General features: G+C 39.9%; 1 protein-coding gene across 2 annotated transcripts in view; it reads right to left on the bottom strand.

Annotated features, from left to right (window-relative positions):
* Positions 1-4,781: 4,781 nt before the first annotated feature.
* Positions 4,782-23,216, bottom strand: part of LOC124861231 (heparan-sulfate 6-O-sulfotransferase 3-B-like) — a 43,440-nt gene continuing 25,005 nt past the window's right edge. For both annotated transcript variants that reach the window (XM_047354768.1, XM_047354767.1), the window contains one exon: positions 4,782-6,090. In XM_047354768.1, the coding sequence (XP_047210724.1) occupies positions 5,331-6,090 (760 nt within the window). In that variant the 3' untranslated portion in view covers positions 4,782-5,330. The remainder of the gene's footprint in view (positions 6,091-23,216) is intronic.

The following is a 23,216-nucleotide window of genomic DNA, read 5'->3' as shown; positions in this document are numbered from 1 at the left end:
CACAATGTAGATATGAAGTACTAAATACTGCAGACTCTGATTTGTTTCATTCTGATCTCAAGCTGGTAGCATCAAAATGCTATTATAACCACAGTGTGTTTATCTGCCTGATAATTAAAGTCCCTCAGTAGGACATCAGACATTCTCATGAAGGTATGACACATCCATTCATCCACTGTCTTCTGCTTATCTAATGGGCTGTGGGGATAACCAGGACATCCACCTCCCCGGTGACATTTTTCAGCTCATTTTGTGGGATCCATAGGAAGTTCCTCCAGTGAGTTCAGGGTCTGTCCCAGGTCTCCACACAGAAAACCTCCAAAGGGAGGCACCCAGCTGAGGAATCCTAAAAAATGTCAAAGCACCTCAGCTGACTTCTTTCAATGTAGAGGAGCAGCGGCTCTTTACATATGTTTTTTTTTTTTTTTACTTTAACTATTTTCCAGATGTAGGATCCGGACAATTTTAAATGTTCTGTCATTGCCTCCCTCTCTATCCAGTCTGACTGAGCTTGAGCTACATTGCAAAGAGGCTTCAGCAAAGACCTCAGTCTCTTAAACGTAGGGGTTGAACACACTTCATATTTTTAGTTTTTAAAAACCTTAAAACCATTTGTCATGTTCCTTTCTCTTTACAATTATGTGTTACTTGGTGCTGATGTAAAACATAAAATCCCAATAAAATGCGCTTTTGTTTGTCTTATAGGCCTCAATTTAAAGCAACCGGGGACATATCCACTTTTTTAGCCTTTAAAGACATTTTGTTGTGTACTTGGAGTCTGTCAGAGTGCAGAAACGTTGAATTTAGTCTCTCCAGGTGCTCCGTAGCTATCTTTTTTTTTAATCTATCGTTTGGGTTGTATTTTTCAATCTTTTCTGTTTTCTCTAACATCTATAACGTTTTTTGAACTGTTTTGTCAGTGTATTTGCTGCACAACGAATAAATAAGGTCATGAACTTCAGCTCCCAATTTTGCATATCCAACATTTTTATTTCTCGCTATGATTTTGGCGACCAAGCTCAAGTATGGCTACCCTGCAAGAGGATGAGTTTAAATGTTCGGTAGTAGGGTGTATTAACCCTCACAATTCCCAACACTGTCCCCCAGCATCAGAACGTCTACTAGGTGCCTGATTACATTTTATTTTTCATGGAAATGTTCCCACATCAGATGGGAAATGTATCTTTGTTTGCACTTCAAGGACAAGTGCCTTCAGCAACCTCCTCCAGCATCAAGAATGATTTTCCAAAAGATTTCATCTGATTAAGGGGTTCGTTCCATGAATCTATATTGTGTTGATATGACGTCCGGGCCATTGTTTTGATAGCAGTAGCATCGTGCCTTCTGGTTATGTTAGCACTGTGTGCTGCTTTTAGCTCCTGAAGATATAACCGTACTGCGTGTTTTGAATAGTATTATTACATAAACAGTTTTGCATTGTTTTTGCTCTTTTTGTCTTTTTTCTGCACCGCTAGATAATTGTATCTCTGCTATCAAACTACAAAAATGGCCGAACAGGGTGGAATGGAATGCTCTTTAACCTGGAGGGGGTTGGGTGTGAAGTGCCTCAGTAGCATTTAAAGAGACGGCACCAAAACGTGTTGCTCTCAGATGCTCTTCAGAACAGGGGTAAAACAGGAGCCTGTGGAGCTACAATAACAAGGAGTTCAGACTAAAGCATTGTAGTTCCACTTTATATACACCACAACTGAATGATTTAAGTGTAAAAAGAAAGAATTTAAAAGCATGATATGTCCTCTTTAATGTTTAATCATGCCACTCTGAGAAAGAGCTTATTACCAGTTCCTCAGATAAAAAACAGCTTGCTAGATTCAAAGTTTTAAGATAACATGAATCCTATTCTCACAACACTGGAAAGTGTGTCAGTAGTTGTTGTATTTTCATCATCTCATCTGGAGAGAATTTCTCCAGATGAGGCTTCCTTAGTATGAATTCGTGTTTTTAGAATGCCTGTCTTCAGTGAGCAGGTGCACACAGCAGAAGTGAGACTTGTTATTATGGATTTATAAAATGAGTCTCTTCTACATGCTGTGCAAGTGTAGCTGACAGCTGGGAGTGGAAAAGCTATTTTAGTCTGAATATTCTGTTTTTGCCTCCAAATTGATCTCGACGTTACACTTTTTTCGTCCTCTAGGGTGTATCACGGAGCCGTCAGGAAGTGTGTATCACAGGCGCCAGCACAAGGATATTAATTTTAGACAATCACCCCAGTACCTAACTTTTAAAGGTCTGCTGTCTGTGGAAATTTGCAAAACATGATTGTTTTTCTACTGGAGCGAAAAATGGAACATCCGTCGAGCTGCATCTCAGATTGGGGAGGGGGAAAAAAAGCCTTCAGGTTCCTCTATTTTGTGCTGTGGCAGAGTCACGGCCAATTGAAGTTTAAATGATCAATTTGGAAGCAAAGAGCCCAGTGATCAATGTCCTAATGGTACAAATACCAATATTCTGTCAGCGTGATGTAAGAGTGCTCGAACTGGCTCTGACAGCTTGTCTTTCAGGCCCGCTGCTTTCCTCTTCTTCACGAGTGAAAAAAGGAAAACCTCATCATCTGTGCGTGTATGGGTAAGAAGTGTGAAGATTTTTATAGCGTGGAAAAGACACATGCGCATTCACGTGTGTACAGGAAAGTCCATCAGGTACAAATTACTATCAATGGAATGCTATGTGTTTTATTGTGTTTTTATTGAACATATTTCCAGTGAGAAATTGCGCTCCCTCCTACACTACACAAAATATCTTTTGAGCATATTAAATACTAGCCATCAACATTATTTAAATTTTAATGGAGCATATTAGTTTCTAAATGTTGTGTTCTCTAATATTGTAGTGAAAAACAAATACCAACAATAACTGTTTTCCTATAACAAATCCCACTTAAACATTCATATTAGAATTTGACTGAATCAGTTGGTTCAGTGAGCCATTAGCTGTTGTCATTGGTCATACGAGGTGTCCTACAGAGAACAATAAGCTGATATGTTTGTATGGGTGGCATTGTGAATGAGGATCAACTTGGTAAAAGCTAAGAAATAAAATCTGGGGTTGAGTCTGTAAGCAGCTTTAGCTTGTTTAGCTACAGAGCTAACGCTAATGCTAAAGTCAAACTTTAGCCCGAGTCAGTCATATCTTAGCGGTGGCTGTCAGAGAAATGATTTACATGCTACTTTATTGGAAAGCCAAAGTTTATTAGCATTGCAGCTAAAATTTATACCTTAATAAAAAGTTTTCCGTGATTTTGTACGTACCAAAGCAAATGCAGGAGTGGCTGGAGTTTTCTCCAGTTCAATGAACCATAGAGTAAGTTGTGGGGCTCCTCCTCCACCTATTGAGATGTTTTCATGGTGTCAAAAGTACAGGAGCACCGCCCATCATTCTTAAAGTAATGTTACTTTAGATTTACTGTTTGTAAGCGGCACACTGTTGAAAGAGGCTACTGACAACAGCCGACAGAAGGCTAGCTACATTAGCAGATATCCCAACTATTTAACCAGCTAATATCAGCTTGTACTTGTTTTGGACCAGAACAGCAAAAACGTATGAAATAATATTCAGCACTACTGTTAAACTTAGCACCCGTTTGCACTGTATTTTTGCTCCAGGTCTATGTCTCAAAATCACAAAATCTTTCAATAGGTCAAGGATCTGAACCACACCAGCTAGCCCACCTCTGAATGACTAAAAATGGTTTTGAAGTGGCCTGGTCAAAGTCTGGACATAAATCCAGTTGAGTTGCTGTGATGTTACCTCAAACAGGCCCTTCATGCCTAGAAACCTTCCAGTGTAGCTAAATTAAAACAACTGTGTAAAGAAAGTGAGCCAAAATGACTCCATAGTGAAATAAAAGAACCACTGGCTTTTATTGCAAATGCTTGACGGCACAACCAGTTTTAGGTTTAGGGGGCAATTGCTTTTTTACACAGGGCCAGATTGGACAGCTTTTTCTTTTGAAAACTTCATTTTGTATTTACTCAGATTGGGTTTGTCTGAATTTAAAAATGTTTTATGATCTTAAACATTTTCCAGATTCTCTTTAGTCATTTGCATTCATTTTAAAAGGAGACATTATGGCAAATATTTCTAAGGTGGGCTAGCTTTTAATATGGAACCTGGAACAGACATGAACAGGAAGAAACACAGCATGCAAAGAAGGCAAAACAAAAGAGAGGTAGGATGCAAGGATGGAAAGAAAGGGAAGTAGGAAGGATGGAAAGGGTCAGGGAAAAAGGAAGGACATTTCAAAGGAAGGATGGAACAAAAGACACAGAAAGAAAGAAAAGACCCGAGGAAGGAAGGTTGCTTAAAAGGAAGGAAGGACACAATGAGGGAAAGAAGGAAGAGAGGACATAAGGACAGAAGGATGCAAGGAAGGAAAGAAAGACTTGAGGCAGGAAAAAAAGAATAGCACAAGGAAGGAAAGACAGTAGGATAGGAACAACTCAAGGAAAGAAAGGAATGTCCTAAGAAAAAGAAGACTAGAAGAAAGGAAGGACACAAATGAAGAAGGAATAAAGGATGCAATAAAGGAGTAGAGGTAGGACACGAAGTTTAAAGGAAGGACATAAGGGTGCAAGAAATAGATGGAAAAAAGTACAGATGTCAGTACAACCTTTAGACAATGAGGAATGGATATGAAGCCTAAGATTTCAAGCATTTTCCCATAATCCTATTCTACATGTTTTCTACATGTTTTAGTTTTTAGCTGTTGAATTTTCATTATTTCCTTTCAGAAATATTGATGAAAATCTTGTCAAATAAAATGTATTCAAATTGTTACACCAATTTTATTGGTTAAATTGTAACATTTTGTTTTGTCAGTGCAGTCAGAAGAATAACACACTGGAGTTTGCCAAAGTTGTGCTTTGATACTCTTATAAAGCCAAACACCACAGAGTCACAAGATTTCAACATAGAGCTAGATAATAAACAGGACATCAAGGACCCAGTCATCATTTAGGAAATAAATAGGCTTTTTTATAATATACATATTTTATCATATCCTGTATTTTTCTTCTATTTTGTGGAACTTAAAGAACATTTTCACCGCCTTGAGAACATTCAAAGCACTTGCAAATGAATAAATAGACACATTTTCCACAATCGCAGTGCCAAATTATAGCCATAAGAAAAAAAAGTATGAATACAAAATGTTCATGTTGCCATAGCAAATACATCGATTGTAAATATTAAGACATCTTTCGGGAGTCTGACATTGCGCTAAGAGCCTGCGAGCGTGAGAGGTCCCGGCTGAGTCACAGGAAATGAATAAATTCACCTGCAGTCAGTCCGTACTGTCATGTTCTGCCTCCTCACCATCGCACCACCTGGCTACTGTAATCCTCGGTGGTGACTACCTCTTCTATCACTTTCACCTCCTCCTCTTCTTCCTCTTCCTCCTTTTCTCCGCCTCCCAGTCTCAGCAGCTCAGCCAGATAGTTCCTGTGCAGCCGCTGCCTTTTCTGCCTTTCCTGACGCCGCCTCAGCCGCTCCTCCTGGTGCTGTCTCTGCCGGTTATACTGGTAACGGCGTAGGAACAGCTCTTTGGCGTACTCATACAGCTCCATATCCAAGGCGTTGAGCCCCTCGATGCGCCACCGCACCTTTTCACTGATCCCCACACTGGCGGCACGCGTGCTGTTGATCTGGGTGAAGGCCCGGATGAAGTGCAGCTCAAAAGTCCTCTCGAACAGGTACTGGGTCTTACGCTGGAACTCCGTCAGGCCGAAGAAGGCCATGTTGCGCAGGTTGGCCTTAGCACTGGCGAGCAGCACGCGGCCTCGCTCCAGCTCACTCATGGAGGACATGTTGTAGCAGCCCACCAAGCTTAGGTCGGCCAGCATGCGCACCTGACGGTTATTGGCCAGGTTCGAGGGACAGTTCATGAAGTCCGTGAGCGGCACATCTGTCCAGTCTTCCCCGCTGTAGCAGGCCGGAAGCTCGTCCTGAGTAGGGGGGCGGCCGTCACACACGTGGAGGGCAGTTTTCCATGTAGCCCCACGCTGCACATGCTTCCACTCACTGAGGTAGCGTGACACAGGGTCACGTAGCATAGTGATGTAGTAGAAGTTCCTGTAGAGAAAGAGATAGACAAGATCAGCAGACTTGCATTTACTCTGTACATGCTAAAGAACACCTTTGGTTTGTCATTTAGTTAGCTGTACATTTTTCACATAGACTCAAGTAGTTGATCTTTAAACATGAAAAATAATAAAATGAAACACTGACAATACAGTGAAATTAATTAACCTTGCCAACACACAGCAGAATACTGTGAATTCCACCGCCTTGATCCCAAGGCACGTGCACTTTTGAAAACATTAGCGTATCAAGACAGGACTTTATATTCCACATTGTGATGAATGTATGTGGGTGAAACAAGGGCTTTACTATGTTTGTGTAGGGTTAAAGTTGGAATAGTTTTAGCAATGGCACAGTGAGATATGGATCATTACTTTCTGGGTATGTACAGTATGTAAAGAAATGTAATTAGTTTTACACTCTGGTTTATCATTCATTTGCAATCTCTGTTAGATTATATTCAGTTAACATCAGCCTGTCCAGGGACTACAGGTGGAGGTTAGCATTTTTGCTACAACCTGGCACCGTGCATTTTTCCTTGAAAAGGTCAATGAAATGTTGTGCATTGTAGATAAAATTATGATTTTTACATTAACTTGTGTTTAAACCAAGTAACAATAATTTTTCAACAAGCAAACACACTTAGCAGGATGAGAAACTATGTGAAAGCAGCTTAAGTCTCCTATGACTTAAGCACTGTTCCAGTTAAAGTAAATAGTATCTAAATGTTGTCATGTAGACTTGATGACACCAATAGACTTCTTTTTGCACTTTTAACAGTAAGCTTTGAAAGTTTTCTGTACCTCCATTACTGCTGACTGCGTAATATGAACATGGGTTATTGTCCAGCCAAGTGCAGACTGGCAGGACGAAATAGGCCTTGGTGTCATATTTAAACAGTAGTTTCTTAACTCTGAATAAAGAGACTCAGGTGAAAGTTTAGGTTTTTCTCTTTTGAATGACAGACTATAAACTGTTTGGAAATTCCCCTTTAACTGCTGCCAGATGGATGGGCAGTAACAACGTTTTTGACCATTGTTGATATCTTTCTGCCTTGGCATTGTGTTTACACACTCAAGACAACTTAGACCCAGATTGACCCTATTTGGTCACAATGTACCCTTTTGATTTCTATTAAAGCTATAAGGGAGGAGCTTTATTTTAACATTTTGGCTTTGCTCTTAATACAATGATTAGCTGGATTCTGAAGGCTTTTGGTTGCATTGGATTTTACTTACATTTTTCAACCTTTGCAAAACTGCATTTTTCACTTCTGTGGTAAAATTACAGCAGCACACAGTATTAAAAGGAGACCATTTCTGTGTGTGCAGTGCAATCCTAAGGTTGATGAAAAATGTCTAGAAAAACACTGCCAGACACTTTTCAGCAGAGCGAAGGAGGATGAAACTATACATTACATTTCCCATATCCTGCTGCAGTTTAAAAAAGAAACATGAGTGGGAAGATATACCTCACACAGAGTGCAAAGAAATTCTGATTAGGGTTTAAATGAAAAACATTACGGAGTGCGTCTGAGGATGTTAGAGAGGAATGACACAGAAACAAACGCAAGCCAAGCATGCATACAATTTAATATCCTGCAAATGTGGAATTATTATTGTGTTTGTCACACCAATTTGCTCCTTCCTACGACTAGTAATGAGTTTTCTTTTCCTTCCCTGCTTCTGAATAACTCCGATCTGCAACAAACAGCACTTTAAAAATTACTGTAACCTAGCTGCATGTGAACCTTTCAACTGACAAACACTGCTTTTTCTCTTATCTATTGATTCAGTGATAACCACCATACAAGTAAGGTCCATGAATGAGTAGGTAGGGAGAAATTCAATAATTTAAAAAAACTTTTTTTTAGCAGAGGGAAAGCAACATAGATAAAAAGCCAAATTGAATATGGTCATCCAGTGTGCACAGATCACTGTGACCTGACATCACGCAGAAATAAAATATAAACCCCAAAAGCAAAAGCTGGACATTCCATTTTTTTTTATTCCACAGTTTAATACCTTGAAACCTTCAGTTAACCGCAACACAAAGAACTTATCTGAAAAATCTGTGAAACCTTGTCGTGAAAATACTTTTACAATTTAGGTGATATAATAGGTTCATTCACATTACATATACATGGCTTACAAAGATCAGTACCACATTACACATTACATAGAATGAGCTAATAGATCATTAAGATACATTATTATATTTTAAAAAGCCGCATCAGGTTTGCCATGAAAATGTTGTAGTCAGATGAGACCAGAACTGAATTATTTGGCTTCACCCTGAACACACATCCCAACAGTGAAAGATGGTGGTTGGAGCCTCGTTCTGTGTGGATTCTTCTCTTCAACATGGACAGACAAGCTGAGTTGATGGGAAGATGGAAGGAGAGCAATGCTGGGCAGTCCTGGACGAAAACCTTTAAGTAGTTAGCCCTCCACCCAAGGCGGCACACAAGCATTTGTCAGTTGCACCCTAAATTACCTTTTTGACACTGCATGGCTGAAAGGGCTATTTCACTTTTTTTCTGCAATCGTTAATAGCAAGTGCCTTATCTAGAATGTCTATAAATGGTTAGACCAAATTTGACAGATCTGCACTGAACTGAGATTTTTTTTTTTAAAACAATTTGAGATTTAGCAAACCTTTATTCTATTTGTAAAAACAAAAAAAGAACATTTTCAAAGCTTTAGATGGAGCCAAGTTAAAAAGACGCACAAATCTGTCCATCTACTGAAAATTTCAGACAGATCTTTATTTTTTATTTTTTATTTTTTTATTAATTTAGGAAGCTACACCACAAAAGGTTTTGCCTTTTGCAGAACAGGGGCTTGGTCACGGCGCCATTCATGTTCCAACAACAAAAGTGTTTGTCCATCCCAGGAAATTCCAATGAAATACATTTATTTCTGTGTTTGTAAAGTGAAAAGAAAGTTTAAAACAGTTCAAGAAGTATGTGGGGCACTGTGTGTCTTATGACTTGTTACACTGCCTGTGTACACACTGTTTTGAGTAGACCTGCTTTCTTTGCGGGGAAAACCCAGTGGACTGAATTTACAGTGCCTACAAGGACGCGTGTGTCCCTGATTAGTAAAGGCTTAGTTTGGACTGCTGATGTTGAGCAAAGCAGAGCCAAGACAAATACTGGTACATTTCACCTTGGGAAGTGTTTGAGTTACAGTTTTTGTCAACAAAGCTAGAAAAATCCCACAAAGTAGGACAAAGATCTCTCATTGCACAGCCTTATAACCATAGTTTGTCATGAATGTCCTGAAGCTGTGCATTGAACTGAACTGTATTTTTTATGATAAGTTTTAAATAATGAAAACTAACATCGTCCCTATAATTACAGTGGACCATCCTGTTACATGTCTAGATATATTATAAATGGGTAAGATCTGTCTTTTAAATGCAAAGATATCCTTTGGTCAGCATGAAAGACAAAAAAAAGTACAACTCTCCTGAAATATCAGGAGTCCAATAAGGGAACCATTTAAAATTTTACTCCAAACCACTGCATAGTTTAAATGGTACCTGGTTGTAATGTTTTGCTTCTTCCACAAGACTGCTGGACTACACTGAACTGAACTCAAAACTATTATTTTAAAACCAGAAAGAAGGACTAAAAAAGAGAAATATAACCAAAGCCATCACCAACCCTAACTGGATTTTGTGAACTGTTTCAACACTATTGTATATGTAAGCTGTTTTATTAATAAGAATCCTTCTGATCCCACACTAACGTTTTACAATGTCCCTAATGTCTTTTCTTTTTTAGGACTTCTTCCTTTTCTTTTGCACCAGCAGTCCCAAATATGTTGCCACCTTTCCACATCACCTAATTTCCACTTTCATCAGAACATCTGCCCCAATTTCCCTATCAGGTCTCTAGTGTATTCAGCTGCCCTTTCTCCATAGTGCTATCTTGTTCATCCTTTCTTAGTTAATAATTCCTTGACTGACTCTTTGCCTACCAGTTTCCAAACCCTGTTTTTGTTGTTCCATAAGATGCAGATTTCCCCCACTGTCTATTTTGGTGTTTTTTATGTAATAGACCACTGACAAATAGCAAATGTCCAATGTAATGAATATGTGGCCTTTTCTTCTTTTTTTAAATTATATAAAATGTACTTGTGGACCAGAAAAATATGATTTGTTTAATTAAAAACGCTAAAACAAATTGTTTTTTTCTGCTCAACAGTAAGCTGACAATGTTATATTTCAGTGAAACAAAATAAAGTAATCTTGTGTTTGTGGGAAAGGGATCTGTAAATCATTGTAAATCCAAAAAATAAAAAGGACTTTGTTGGTTTGCCTTATTAAGAGAAAGCCATACAGTTTCCAAATGTCAGGGGAAGGGGGATTTTCATTTTCTTGGCCTAGAGCAATAAGCACAGGATTTGGGTCAGTCTTTCTTTCAACATGTTTCCTGTATTTAGCCAAGTTTAATAAATAAGGTAAATGCACCCAGGTCTCCTTTTCATTAAAACACTGCTGGGCATTTGTGGTCCTATTTACTATGAAATTATAAAGAATGCAAAACGCATGGTTATTAAAAGTTTGTTTTGTACCTAACATTTTTCATTCTTAGGCAGATTTCAGTTTTTCAGTAGAATTTTTGGATCTTAATAAAAAAATAAAATCTCTATCTGCAACCACCTGTACTGCTTTTAAATTTTCAGTCAGGGACAACAAAAAAATCAGTCCGGGGGCCGCAAAAGGCCCCCAGCACACACTTTGGACACCCCTGCACTAAACAAAATGCAGGGCAACCTCTTAGTTTCAGCAGTCACCTAATTAGTAAATAGTTCCCCTGTGTGTATTTATCATTTTCCTTCAACTTCAAAGTTCTTTGCTGCTTTGTGTGGTCTATTACATAAAAACCCAATGGAATACACTGAAGTTTGTATCAGCAATGTAACACAGTAAAACCAGTATGATGAATATACTTGCAAAAGAAAAACAATCCTATAAATAAATAATTTGTTTGGGTAATACACACTGACCTACAGTTAAGAAGGTACAGTAATCTTTGACTCTAATATGATGCATTGCATTAATATGCAACAAGTATTATTAGTCAAGTCAAGTCAAGTTTATTTATATAGTGATTTTCAGCAACAAGGCACTCAAGGCGCTGTACATAAGGAAAAACATTACAATGATACAGAAAATCAAACAACAGAGGTAAAAAAAATAAAGAGAATAGAATGATGGATAAGAAAACGAAAAGATAATTGGACTAAAAACGTAACTAATAATGTTTAGATAAGACATTCAAAGGCCACTCTAAACAAATAAGTTTTTAATCTTGATTTAAAGCAACTTAGGGTTTCAGCATTTTACAGTTTTCTGGGAGTTTATTCCAGATTAGTGGAACATAATAACTAAAAGCAGCTTCTCTATGTTTGGTTCTGGTTCTGGGTATGCAGAGTAGATTTGAGCCAGAAGACCTGAGAGGTCTGGTTGGTTGATACACTAACAACAAGTCTGTAATGTATTTTGGTGCTAAGCCATTCAGTGATTTATAGACTATCAGAAGTATTTTAAACTCTATTCTCTGAGCTACAGGGAGCCAGTGTAAGGACTTTAGAACCGGGCTGATGTGCTCCACTTTCTTAGTTCTAGTGAGGACGCGGGCAGCAGCGTTCTGGGTCAACTGCAGCTGTCTGATCGACTTTTTAGGCAGACCTGTGAAGACACCGTTGCAGTAATCAATTCTACTAAAGATGAACGCATGAATTAGTTTTTCAAGGTCCTGCTGAGACATTAGTCCTTTAATCCTGGAGATGTTCTTTAGGTGATAGAAGGCTGACCTTGTTACTATCTTTATGTGCCTCTGAAGGTTCAGGTCTGAGTCCATCACTACACCCAGGTTTTGAGCTGGTGGTTTCTAGTTGTATTAACTGAAGCTGTGTTGCACATCCATGCATTGATTTCTTCTAAGCATTTACCCAGCGCTTGAATGGGTTTATAGTCACCTGGGGACATCGTCACGTATAGCTGTGTGTCGTCTGCATAGTTATGATAATTTATGTTGTTGTTTATTATAATCTGCGTTAGGGGGAGCATATAGATATTGAATAGGAGGGGCCCTAAGATGGACCCTTGGGGAACACCACGTGATTTTTGTTGTCTCTGATGTCAAGTTTACCTACTGACACAAAAAAGTCCCTGTGCTTCAAGTAGGATTTAAACCAATTGAGTGTTGTACCAGAAAGGCCGACCCAGTTTTCCAGGCGCTCTAATAAAATAGAGTGATCAACAGTGTCGAATGCTGCACTAAGGTCCAATAATACCAGCACTGTGGTTCTTCCACAGTCTGCATTTATACGGATGTCATTGAACACCTTGACAAAGGCAGTCTCTGTACTGTGGTGAGCACGGAAGCCTGACTGAAAGAAATCGAAGCGTTAGGAAGTTGTTTAACTGCTGAAACACAGCTTTTTTAATAATCTTACTGATGAAGGGGAGGTTTGAAATAGGCCTGTAGTTCTGTAGTAGCAGCTTGTCCAAGTTGTTTTTTTCAATAGAGGTAAATGCCTTCATTATAAATCTGCTGTGTGTTAAATTTGAAGAGATCACTAGTTGTGCACGTTTAATGATTTCACTTCATGACTTAACTGAGAAATTTGATTGAGAAAGCAGCCATGATACTGAATATAGGACAAAGCCAAGCAGCCTTCAAAGGTTGACAATTCAGCAATTAGAGCCAGACAGAAGATATCAATCAGCAGTGATATATACTTAAGTGAGTGCTGTGATGATAGCACAGTACAACACGCACCCGCAGACAGGCACATCACCCACAGATTATAGCAATCTACAGTGGGAACTAAGTGAATTACTCTGTCCTCTCTGTGGGGTAGACTGATAGACAGACCAACATCAGCACCTTACCGAAGAGGCCTTTGTTGTGCTTCCATGAAAACAGTTCACTTTTTTCCTCTCCCCTCTGCCTATCAGTTATCTGTAACAGCTAAACCGCAAGACAGGCCGATCAATAAATGTTCATGCAAACCTGCCTTTTTGCTTCTACACTTTCATTGTGACCTATTGACAAAGTGCATAAAATGTCAAAGCTCTCTGGTTACTCGTGTCAGGGACAGAGGCAGGGTCATATTAGGAAGGTCAAGAGTAATTCCTCTTCAATGTAAGGCTGGGATTGTCTCATGTAGGAAACCCGAGATGCCCCATTGATCAAAATTTTATACAATGTATCATAGAAACTTTTTTGTGCTTTTGGGTCAGTAGTACTGCTGTATGTTTTTGAATTAAGGTGTGAAGCCCTTCAGTGTTTAGTATGAACCTTACTGTGGAAACTGAAACCTCAGCAACTGCTGTCACCAAGTCTTGCTGCTGATCTTTTTCAGTCAGTCAAGTGTTTTTGACCACCGTCTTTTTCAGGAATCTGGTGGCAGCTGATAGCTTCCTTTGACTGCCACTAGGTGGCATAGGCACAGGTCCTTTTTGAACTTTCCTTCCACCTGTTTCTGCAGGAACATTCAGAGCCTTTGCCTTTTTTGTGTCTATTTCCTTGATTGGTCAACACAACGGTCTCTTCTCTGACCTTTGATTTAGCCATATTTCAATTTAGATTGAAATATGGGCAAAACACACCTGATGCAACTAACAAATGTTAGAGTCGCTCGGTTGTTTTCATTCTATATTTCTATATTTGTTTTTAAAAAGTCAAATTCCTTCTTTTGTGGATGAAGATTGTTTTTTTGAACGATTGTTTGCTCTAGTGTTGGATACTGTGGATACTGTGTTTTTTCTAATACATTTTTACTTTTGGACATTTGTTTTGTTGTGTAACCACAGCAACAAGGTGTTTTTTTTCACAACCAGGTGCAGCTGATAAGCATCTCAAAAGCTAAAATAATACTTCAACTACAACCCAAAAACCCTGATGAGTTGAAAACAAGGCGCCGTGAATGCAGAGCAGAAGCAAAGAGAAGAGAGAGAAGGGGGAAGTTCAAACCATCTCTTCCTTTGATTTTGATGGGCAATGTGAGATTGTTGGGAAACAAGTTGGATGAACACCAAGCCCTACAGAGGACCCATCCAGAGTATTGGGAATGTGGTATTGTGTGTTTCACTGAGACATGGCTGCAGCATCATATCCCAGACACCAGTGTCTCTCTGCCAGGCTTTCTGATCATACAAGCAGACAGAGATTTAAAGAGTGGCAAATGCGAAGGAGGTGGATGGTGATCCACGACATGAAGGGCTGTCTCAGCAGCTCAGATATGGAACGGTTAGCAGTATGTTTTATTTGTTCATATTCACCTAGAGAGTTATATTGTTAGTGGCTTACGTTCCACAATCAGTGGTTGCCGACACTCCATGTGATCTCAACAGCTCAGTTGTTGCTAAGCTACAGTCCTCAATGACTATAGACCTGTTGCCCTGACATCCCACATCATGAAGGTCCTGGAGAGACTCCTTTTGGCCCAACTGAGTAAGCAAAAGGGCAACTTTCAGGGTCCCCTGCAGTTTGCTTATTACTGTGGAGTTTGAGTTGAAGATGCCATCATACACCTTCTTAAACAAACCCACTGTCATCTGGCATTTAACATAATTCAGCCTGATTTGCTTTGTCAGAAACTCCAGAAGACTCAGGTGGAGGCCTCAATCTCCTGGATCGAAGACTGCCTGACAAACAGACCACAGTTTGTGAGACTGAAGGGTTGTGAGTCTAACCAGGTAGTCAGCAGCACAGGAGCACCACAGGGGACTGTACTCTCACCATTCCTTTTCACTCTGTGCACCTCAGACATCCAGTGCAAGACAGACTCCTGTCATCTGCAGAAATACTCGGATGATTCTGCAGTCGTGGGATGGATCAGAGATGGACAAGAAGCTGAGTACAGGGAGCTGGTGGATTGCTGGTGTGGAAACAATCATCTCGTCTTGAACATGAATAAAACAAAGGAGATGATTGTAGATTTCAAGAGAAACAGGAATAGGTCAAACACTATTTCCATCATGGGAGAAGAAGTGGAGGTGGTGGAGGAGTATAAACCACAAGTATAAATGTCTTAGCGTTCACCTGGACATCCGCTGGGGTAGCAGCATCAGAGCCAGGGACTTAAAAAGCTCAACAATCTAATAATGAAGGCTGGCTCTGTTCTGGGGACTCCTCTAGATCCTCTGGAGATCATTGTACAAAGAAAGATTCTTCATAAAATGCGAACATTATGGAGAACCCTGAGCATCGTCTTAATGAAACTGTCGTACAACAACAGAGTGTCTTCAGTCAGAGGCTTCTTCAGATCTGCTGTAAGACGGAGCGCTACAGGAGATCCTTCCTGCCCACAGCCATCAGCATCTACAATGGCTCTTTGAAGAAACCTGTATAAAATGAGTTACAACAACATCTAATTTCCCTTGGGGATTAATTAAGTATTTTGAATTCAATTCAGTTGAATTGTTTGATCTCAAACACACCTGATGCAACTAACAAAACCCTTAATTTGTTGCATCTGGTGCCTGAGACCAAACCTGATTCACAAATGTGAGCTCTTACTAATAATTATATTCAGGGTGTTAATTTCGAGATAGTCATTGATAATAGGACTTGGTGATAAAATTAAACAAAATCCTTGTTATATTAGATTTATTTAATTATTCAAACTGTGTCAGAATCCCGCCATAAACTTAATTTTAACCGACAATAGATGAAGACCCTTTTTTATTGCATCAGTGAAAAGGACGAAAGCAAGAACTTATTGACAGTCCATCAAATAGCTTGGCAGATACCAGAGCATATGAAGTATATCAGTGTAGAAACTAGGATAGCATGCAGAAACGCTTTAGCTGGGCTTTTAACCAAAAAATGCCCCAGGAAATTGTGCTAAATGTTCAAACTGTGCAGTTGATATTTATTCTGGAGATGCACCAATTAATCTGCCAATCCTGAACCATGACCAGACTATTAGAAACTCAAAAAACTCTCAAATGTTGATCAGTACTAATTTTGCCTTGGCCTGTATAATTCAGCCCTTTTCAACTCCTTTTACCTGTTTACCTGTTACTGCCCTCTGGCTTTGAAAGGTTTTTTTTTTCCCATTCTGGTACCTTCATAGTGTGCTTCAATGTCTTTCAACTGAAACCAGGAAAGAAGCAGAAACATTTTCAGAATCCAAAAGAAATCGACCTTCTAAACCAGACTTGCTCGAACATAAGAGATAGTGGAGCTACTGGCACGGTGTACATCACTGTGTCAGTGAGATCATGCCCAAGCATTCCCAAATGAAAGGTTAAATCAACTGGTTGCATTTTGCTAGCGATCCATCTAACGCCTCGTCAGAGCCCCCATCTCTTGCAGCCTGTCACCTTTCTCTACACAGCCAAGCTGCAAGCACTATTGATCGCCTTCTCTCCATTTCTCCCTCTCTCCCTCTAAATCACCATCACAAAAAGCTACAGAGGAAACTCACAGCAGCAGATCGATATCTGCCTTGTTAATTCACTCACTGCCATCAAGGACACCATCAGGCTCATGATAAAAGCCTTGATGGAAACTATTTATACTGCCGAAGAAGCGTTCCGCACAAAAACTATGTGGATAGACAACATTCTGTTTGGCCTTTGAAATACATGATGTTTCTTCTAGGTAGAGGGTTTTCTGAAAAAAAAAAAAATAATAATTTCTGTGACTCATCCTTATTCAATGAGCTCTGTGCATCAAGTATCCACTTTTCAAGCTCTTTCAATCAGTAATCTGCCATGTTTGCACACCCCAAGGCCCAGAGTGAGACAGCCAGACCTTTAAATATTACAAAGCTTAGATAATGTTTGCCTATTGATAATTTTCTGGGTCATTCTTCAAGTACAAGATGCTTTAACTCACAGTCTGCTGGGGCCCTGAAGAAAGTGGGTAAATTAAATGAATTAGGTCCATTAAAAACTGAAACATCTCTTTGATGGGACAACCTAACCCCACAATGGCAGATGGTCATAGCTCCCAATGGCTACACAAGGAACCTTGAAACAAGTAAGTTTGAAAATATTGACTGATTTTAGTTAGATTTTATTACCTCACAGCTGAGAAACAATTGAAAATGAACACTTTTTGATGCAGCTTATTTCTCTCTCATTCATTGTGTACTATGAGGTATTTTGTCTGATTCTAAAGCTGTTACAGTTTAGCTTTCTTCTAATTCCGAGGTATACATACATTTCCTTGTATAAACTGTAAACTGTATGACTTTGGTAAGACATGTTGGGTATCTTTGCATGAATTCCTTACACTGGCAATCTTTAGCCTGAAAGACGGTGTGCTCTGTGTGGAGGAGGAGTGTGAGCAACGCGTACATGATCGTGATTGACACTGCTAAGACATTCCTCCTGGCTCTGATTAGTTGGTTATGACTGGGAGCGGAGTATTTCTGCAAATGGCAGTAGGACCACTGGGAGGAGCCAGAGGAGCTTGCTTATTGCCCAAGCTTCAACTTCCTGGCTGATGTCTTGAGAAGCTGCTTCAACACATCCACAAATGGACTTCCTTTTAACTCAAATTTCGTAAATTAAAGGAAGCTTACAAAGCCACGTCATAATAATCATCATCATCATCATCAGGGCTTTCCCAAGTAAAGTTAAGTCAAGTTTATTTATATAGCGCTTTTCAGCAATGAGGCGCTCAAAGCATTTAAAGACAGTAACCTTTTGGGATGCAAACTAAATCTGAAAAAGTAGTCGCATTTAGCAAAATAACTGACCTAAAACAGCAACGTTTTTTGATTTAATGTCACAGAGTTGGAAGACAAAAGTTATGTTTTTTTGTAGTGTAAATATCTAGTTTCAAGTGTATTAATGAAATTAGAACGTGGATATTCAACAGTAGGACACTTTATGTAAAAACAGATTATATGAAAATGACTGAATGAGGCCACTGAACTACAAAAAGACAGATTACAATAAGTCTCATGACATCAGTCTTGAGACCAACAGGTCAAGCGGGAACCATTGTCACTTGTCCAATTTCTCTAATGGAGTAATTTAATTTTCCTGTGACAAGTACAGTCAAAAAGATCTCCGTCCCCATCTGTGCACAGCAGGCTTACTGACAAACTAACAAATGCAGTGTGCACACACATGAAAAAACAGCTTAGCAGCATGTCTTTTTATCCCTCATCAATAGCACACTTCCTTTTCTAAAACATCACCCAGCTGTATGGAAAATCAGGAGGAAACACTGCATGGTAACGATAGAGAAATGCAGATTTATTGTGAGAATGCTGATGAGAAAGGGGGCTGAAGCTGCACGGTGATCCTCGCTGGTCCCACAAATGAGATGCTATTTCAGGCCATAAAGAAAAAGCCCTGGGGATGCTGGCGTACAAAGTGAAGAAACCCAAGAAAGGAACATCTCCAGAAAGACGCGGTGTATGGGCAATTGAGGGTGTAAAGATTGCTGTAAACCAGGCAACCATAAAACAATCTTTAAAAAAGTGGATGGTCTTCATCAATAAAACCGAGAAATTCTCCAGTGGCTTTATTCTTTTAGCTTTCTTTTGGTTATCCAAAAGCATGCCCAAAAGCATGCCCACGGTATCGACGACAACCCTGCTAAAAACAATCGGTCGCATGAAGCTTTATTCACCTTAGCGACCTTAGCTTTAGCCTTTGCTTGATATCTTAATCTTTGGTGGGATGTCAGCCAGTCCTTGAGGTTCATGTAGATAAGGGAAGAATAAATGGGAGACTGCACCCTGCAAAGGTCATATCTACCCACACACAAACTGCAGAAATTCAATTCAATTCAATTCAAAAATACTTTATTAATCCCAAAGGGAAATTAAATGTTGTTGTAACTCATTATGAGGGTTTCCTCAAAGAGCCATTGTAGATGCTGATGGCTGTGGGCAGGAAGGATCTCCTGTAGCGCTCCGTCTTACAGCACATCTGAAGAAGCCTCTGACTGAAGACACTCTGTTGTTGTAGGACTGTCTCATGAAGAGGACGCTCAGGGTTCTCCATAATGTTCTTTATTTTATGAAGAATCCGTCTTTCCACAATGATCTCCAGAGGTTCCAGAGGAATCCCCAGAACAGAGCCAGCCTTCTTTATCAGCTTGTTGAGCTTTTTTAAGTCCCTGGCTCTGATGCTGCTTCCCCAGCAGATGATGGCAGAAGAGATCACACTCTCCACAACAGACTTATAGAAGATATGCAGCATCTTGCTGCAAACACCAAAGGACCTAAGCTTCCTCAAGAAGTACAGTCTGCTCTGTCCCTTCTTGTAGATGGCTTCACAGTTGCATCTCCACTCTAGTCTGTTGTCCAGGTGAACACCGAGGTATTTATACTCCTCCACCACCTCCACTTCTTCTCCCATGATATAAATAGTTTTGGACTTATTCCTGTTTCTCTTAAAATCTACAATCATCTCCTTTGTTTTAGTCACGTTCAACATGAGATGATTGTTTCCACACCATGCCACAAAGCGGTCCACCACCTTCCTGTACTCAGCTTCTTGTCCATCTCTGATCCACCCCACGACTGCAGAATCATCCGAGTATTTCTGCAGATGACAGGAGTCTGTCTTGTACTGGAAGTTTGAGGTGTACAGAGTGAAAAGGAATGGTGAGAGTACAGTCCCCTGTGGTGCTCCTGTGCTGCTGACTACCTGGTTAGACTCACAACCCTTCAGTCTCACAAACTGTGGTCTGTTTGTCAGGTAGTCTTTGATCCAGGAGATTGTTGAGGCCTCCACCTGAGTCTTCTGGAGTTTCTGACAAAGCAAATCAGGTTGGATTGTATTAAATGCACTTGAGTAATCAAAGAACATGATCCTCACAGTGCTGCTGGCTTTGTCCAGATGACAGTGGGTTTGTTGAAGCAGGTGTATGATGGCATCTTCAACTCCAACTCCACAGCGCTAAGCAAACTGAAGGGGGTCCTGATGGTTTACTGTTTGCTTACTCAGGTGGGCCAACAGGAGTCTCTCTAGGACCTTCATGATGTGAGATGTTAGGGCAACAGGTCTATAGTCATTGAGGACTGATGGGTGAGTTTTCTTTGGTACCGGAACAAGACAGGAGGTCTTCCACAACACCGGAATCTTCTTCTGGGCCAGGCTAAGGTTGAAGAGGTGCTGCAGAATCCCACAGAGCTGCTCTGCACAGGCCTTCAAGACTCTAGGGCTGACATGATCTGGACTTGCAGCCTTATTCCGATTCCGTCTCTCCAGTTGCATCTTCACTTGACTTCTTGAGACACACAGGTGGAAGGTGGAAGCAAAGGAAGCATCAGCATCTTCTGATATGGTTGAAGGCAAACATGTAGAAGCAGAAGGGTCTAGGGCTGAGGTGGAAGATAAAAAATGTGAGGTGTTACTGGACAGCTGTGGGTCCTGTGGGTCAAAGGAGGGTGGAATGTCTGTTTGGCTGTGAGCAGGAGAGGAGGATGCGAAGCTTGTTTCTGAACTGAACCTATTGAAGAATGTGTTCAGTTCATTGGCTCTGTCCAGACCTCCATTGGTCTGATCATCCTTCTGCTTGAAGCCTGTAATCTTCTTCATCCCTGTCCACACATCTCTGATATTGTTTTGCTGGAGCTTGCTCTCCAGCTTCTTCTTGTACACCTCCTTGCTGTCTCTTAATTTGACTTTAAGTTGCTTCTGTAAACTCCTCAATAATTCTCTTTCTCCCTCTCTGAAGGCTCTTTTTTTCTTGTTAAGCAGGTCCTTCAGGTCACTGGTGATCCAAGGTTTGTTATTGGGGAAGCATCTCACGGTTCTGGTGGGGATGATGTTATCCACACAGAAGTTTATATAGTCGGTTACACACTCAGTCATGGCATTTATGTCCTCTCCATGTGGCTGGCACAGTGCGTCCCAATCTGTAGCCTCAAAGCAACCTTGCAGAGCTTCTTCAGCTTCCTGTGACCATTTTCTCACAGTCCTCTTTATTACAGGTTGCCTCTGAACAAGGGGCTTATATTTCGAGCAGAGAAAAACAAGATTGTGATCTGATTTGCCTAGAGGAGGTCTTGCTGTAGAGATGTATGAATCCTTGACATTTGCATAAAACAAATCCAATGTTTTGTTTTCTCTGGTAGAGCAGCTGACAAACTGTTGAAATGTTGGAACTGTAGCAGAGAGTGAAGCATGGTTAAAATCACCAGAAATTGCCACAAAAGCATTGGGGTTTTGTGTCTGTAGCTTAGCAACAACTGAGCTGATGGCATCACATGCAGTGTCGGCAACAGCGGAAGGGGGAACGTAAACTGTTGCCAAAATAACACGGGTGAACTCTCTGGGTAAATAATAATAATAATAATAAACAGTTCAATATCTGGACTGCAGAGATGACACTTCACAGTTACATGTCCTGGATTACACCATCTGTTGTTCACAAGTACTGCCAGTCCACCTCCTTCACATTTGCCGCTCCTCTTTAAATCTCTGTCTGCTCGTATGGTTAAAAAGCCCGGCAGAGAGACGCTGGAGTCAGGGATATGATCCTGCAGCCATGTCTTAGTAAAACATATAATACTGCATGCCCGGTACTCTGGCTGGGTCCTTTGTAGGGCTTGGAGAAAGGCAGTTTATTTGAAATTGTGAATTCTGCTTCAATCACTGTGCTGCTTTAAAAGTGATCTTGGATTATTCACCTTTAACTTCTTCTATATGTGTATTTTCCACTTTCCCTCTTTATCTTTTCATGTTCTTCAGTATTACATCCATAAACCTTAAAGTATTTTACCGGGATGTTTTTGTGACAGAGCCATTTTTTATGGAGAAATCAAACGTGCGGCGTAAATATGTACTTTAATACCCCTAAATAAATACAGCTTAAACCTTGCGGGCAAGTACTCTCACCCAATCATATGGTTTTAGCTCAGCTGAACCTTTGGGTGATAATGTGCTGGTTTACACACTCAGAAAATAGAAGAACCAAAATGACAGAACAAAGTAATTGCTCATCAAGATATCATTACAGTTGTTGTATCCTGAGAAACAGATGATCTTAAAACCAAGTGTTGTTTTTCTTCGTCTACTCGTGATTTGTGACTTTTAGCTTTCTTGATCTACTGTGTGTTCGGTCATAAAATCTGCAGATTTCTAGAGCAGATGGTGGGGCAACCTAGATGTATGAATACAGTGTTAGGTTATAAAAATATAATCCACTAAATTGAAAGGCAGGGTAAGGTGAGCATTATACGGAAAAGCAACCAAGAGGCCCATGGTAACTCTGGAGGAGCTGCAAAGATCCGCAGCTCAGTTGTGGGAATGTACCATAAATCTATACAAATGTATACCTTCTTAAATGAAAAACATTAGGTACAGCACATAATATATGTATATTTATTAGCCATGTTTTTTTCCTTTCATCTTAATGCCATAGTAAAAAAACATATTTTTACTCAAAAACAGACTTGGGCACACCCATCCATTAAACCTGGCTTAATACTGCGTGGGTTTTCAAAGGCAGTTCTTGTTTTTCCACAAATGCCACAAAACACTTGCAGTTGTAATGTAACGATGTAAAACAAACTGTATACTTTAAAGGTAATTTCTTAATTTCCTTCACACATCTTCTAAAAGACATCTCTATCACAGACACTGATGCCAGCGATGTGTATTTATAAGCTGTTCTTCAATCTCAGTCCATGGCTTTAAACGCAAATCCGGACGTCTGGATTAGTTCTCTTCCATCCTCCTCCGTCCTTCCTTCGAAGCATAAAAAAACCTTTCTTAGGGTATCCATAATCCAGGCAAGAACTGTGGAGATTACCAAGACCATCTGAAATATCAGTCCGACATAGCTGTGTGCTGTCTCTCTTGTGTGTTTATTTGATAAATGCCTTTAATTTTGTTCTATATTTCACCATAAGATTACATCTTTAAACCAGATTCTAAAATCCTAATTTACATAAAAATGCCTCTTGTTACCGACAGTCTGTGCCTTTTTTTCCTTGTTTCTGTCATTATAAGCCCCCCCATTCCTTACTTTGCAGGGTGCACTTAACATCTGCTAATAGATTATTCAATCACTTAAAACAATCAAGAAAAAAGGTCAATAAAGCTGATATTTGTAATCTTCCAAAAATATATATTTTTGCCATGTTAAAAATATTTCTGCCACATTGTTT

The sequence above is a fragment of the Girardinichthys multiradiatus genome, chromosome 24 (genome assembly GCF_021462225.1).
Source record: "Girardinichthys multiradiatus isolate DD_20200921_A chromosome 24, DD_fGirMul_XY1, whole genome shotgun sequence".
Lineage (NCBI taxonomy): Eukaryota > Metazoa > Chordata > Actinopteri > Cyprinodontiformes > Goodeidae > Girardinichthys > Girardinichthys multiradiatus.
This window is presented reverse-complemented; position numbering and strand designations above follow the sequence as displayed.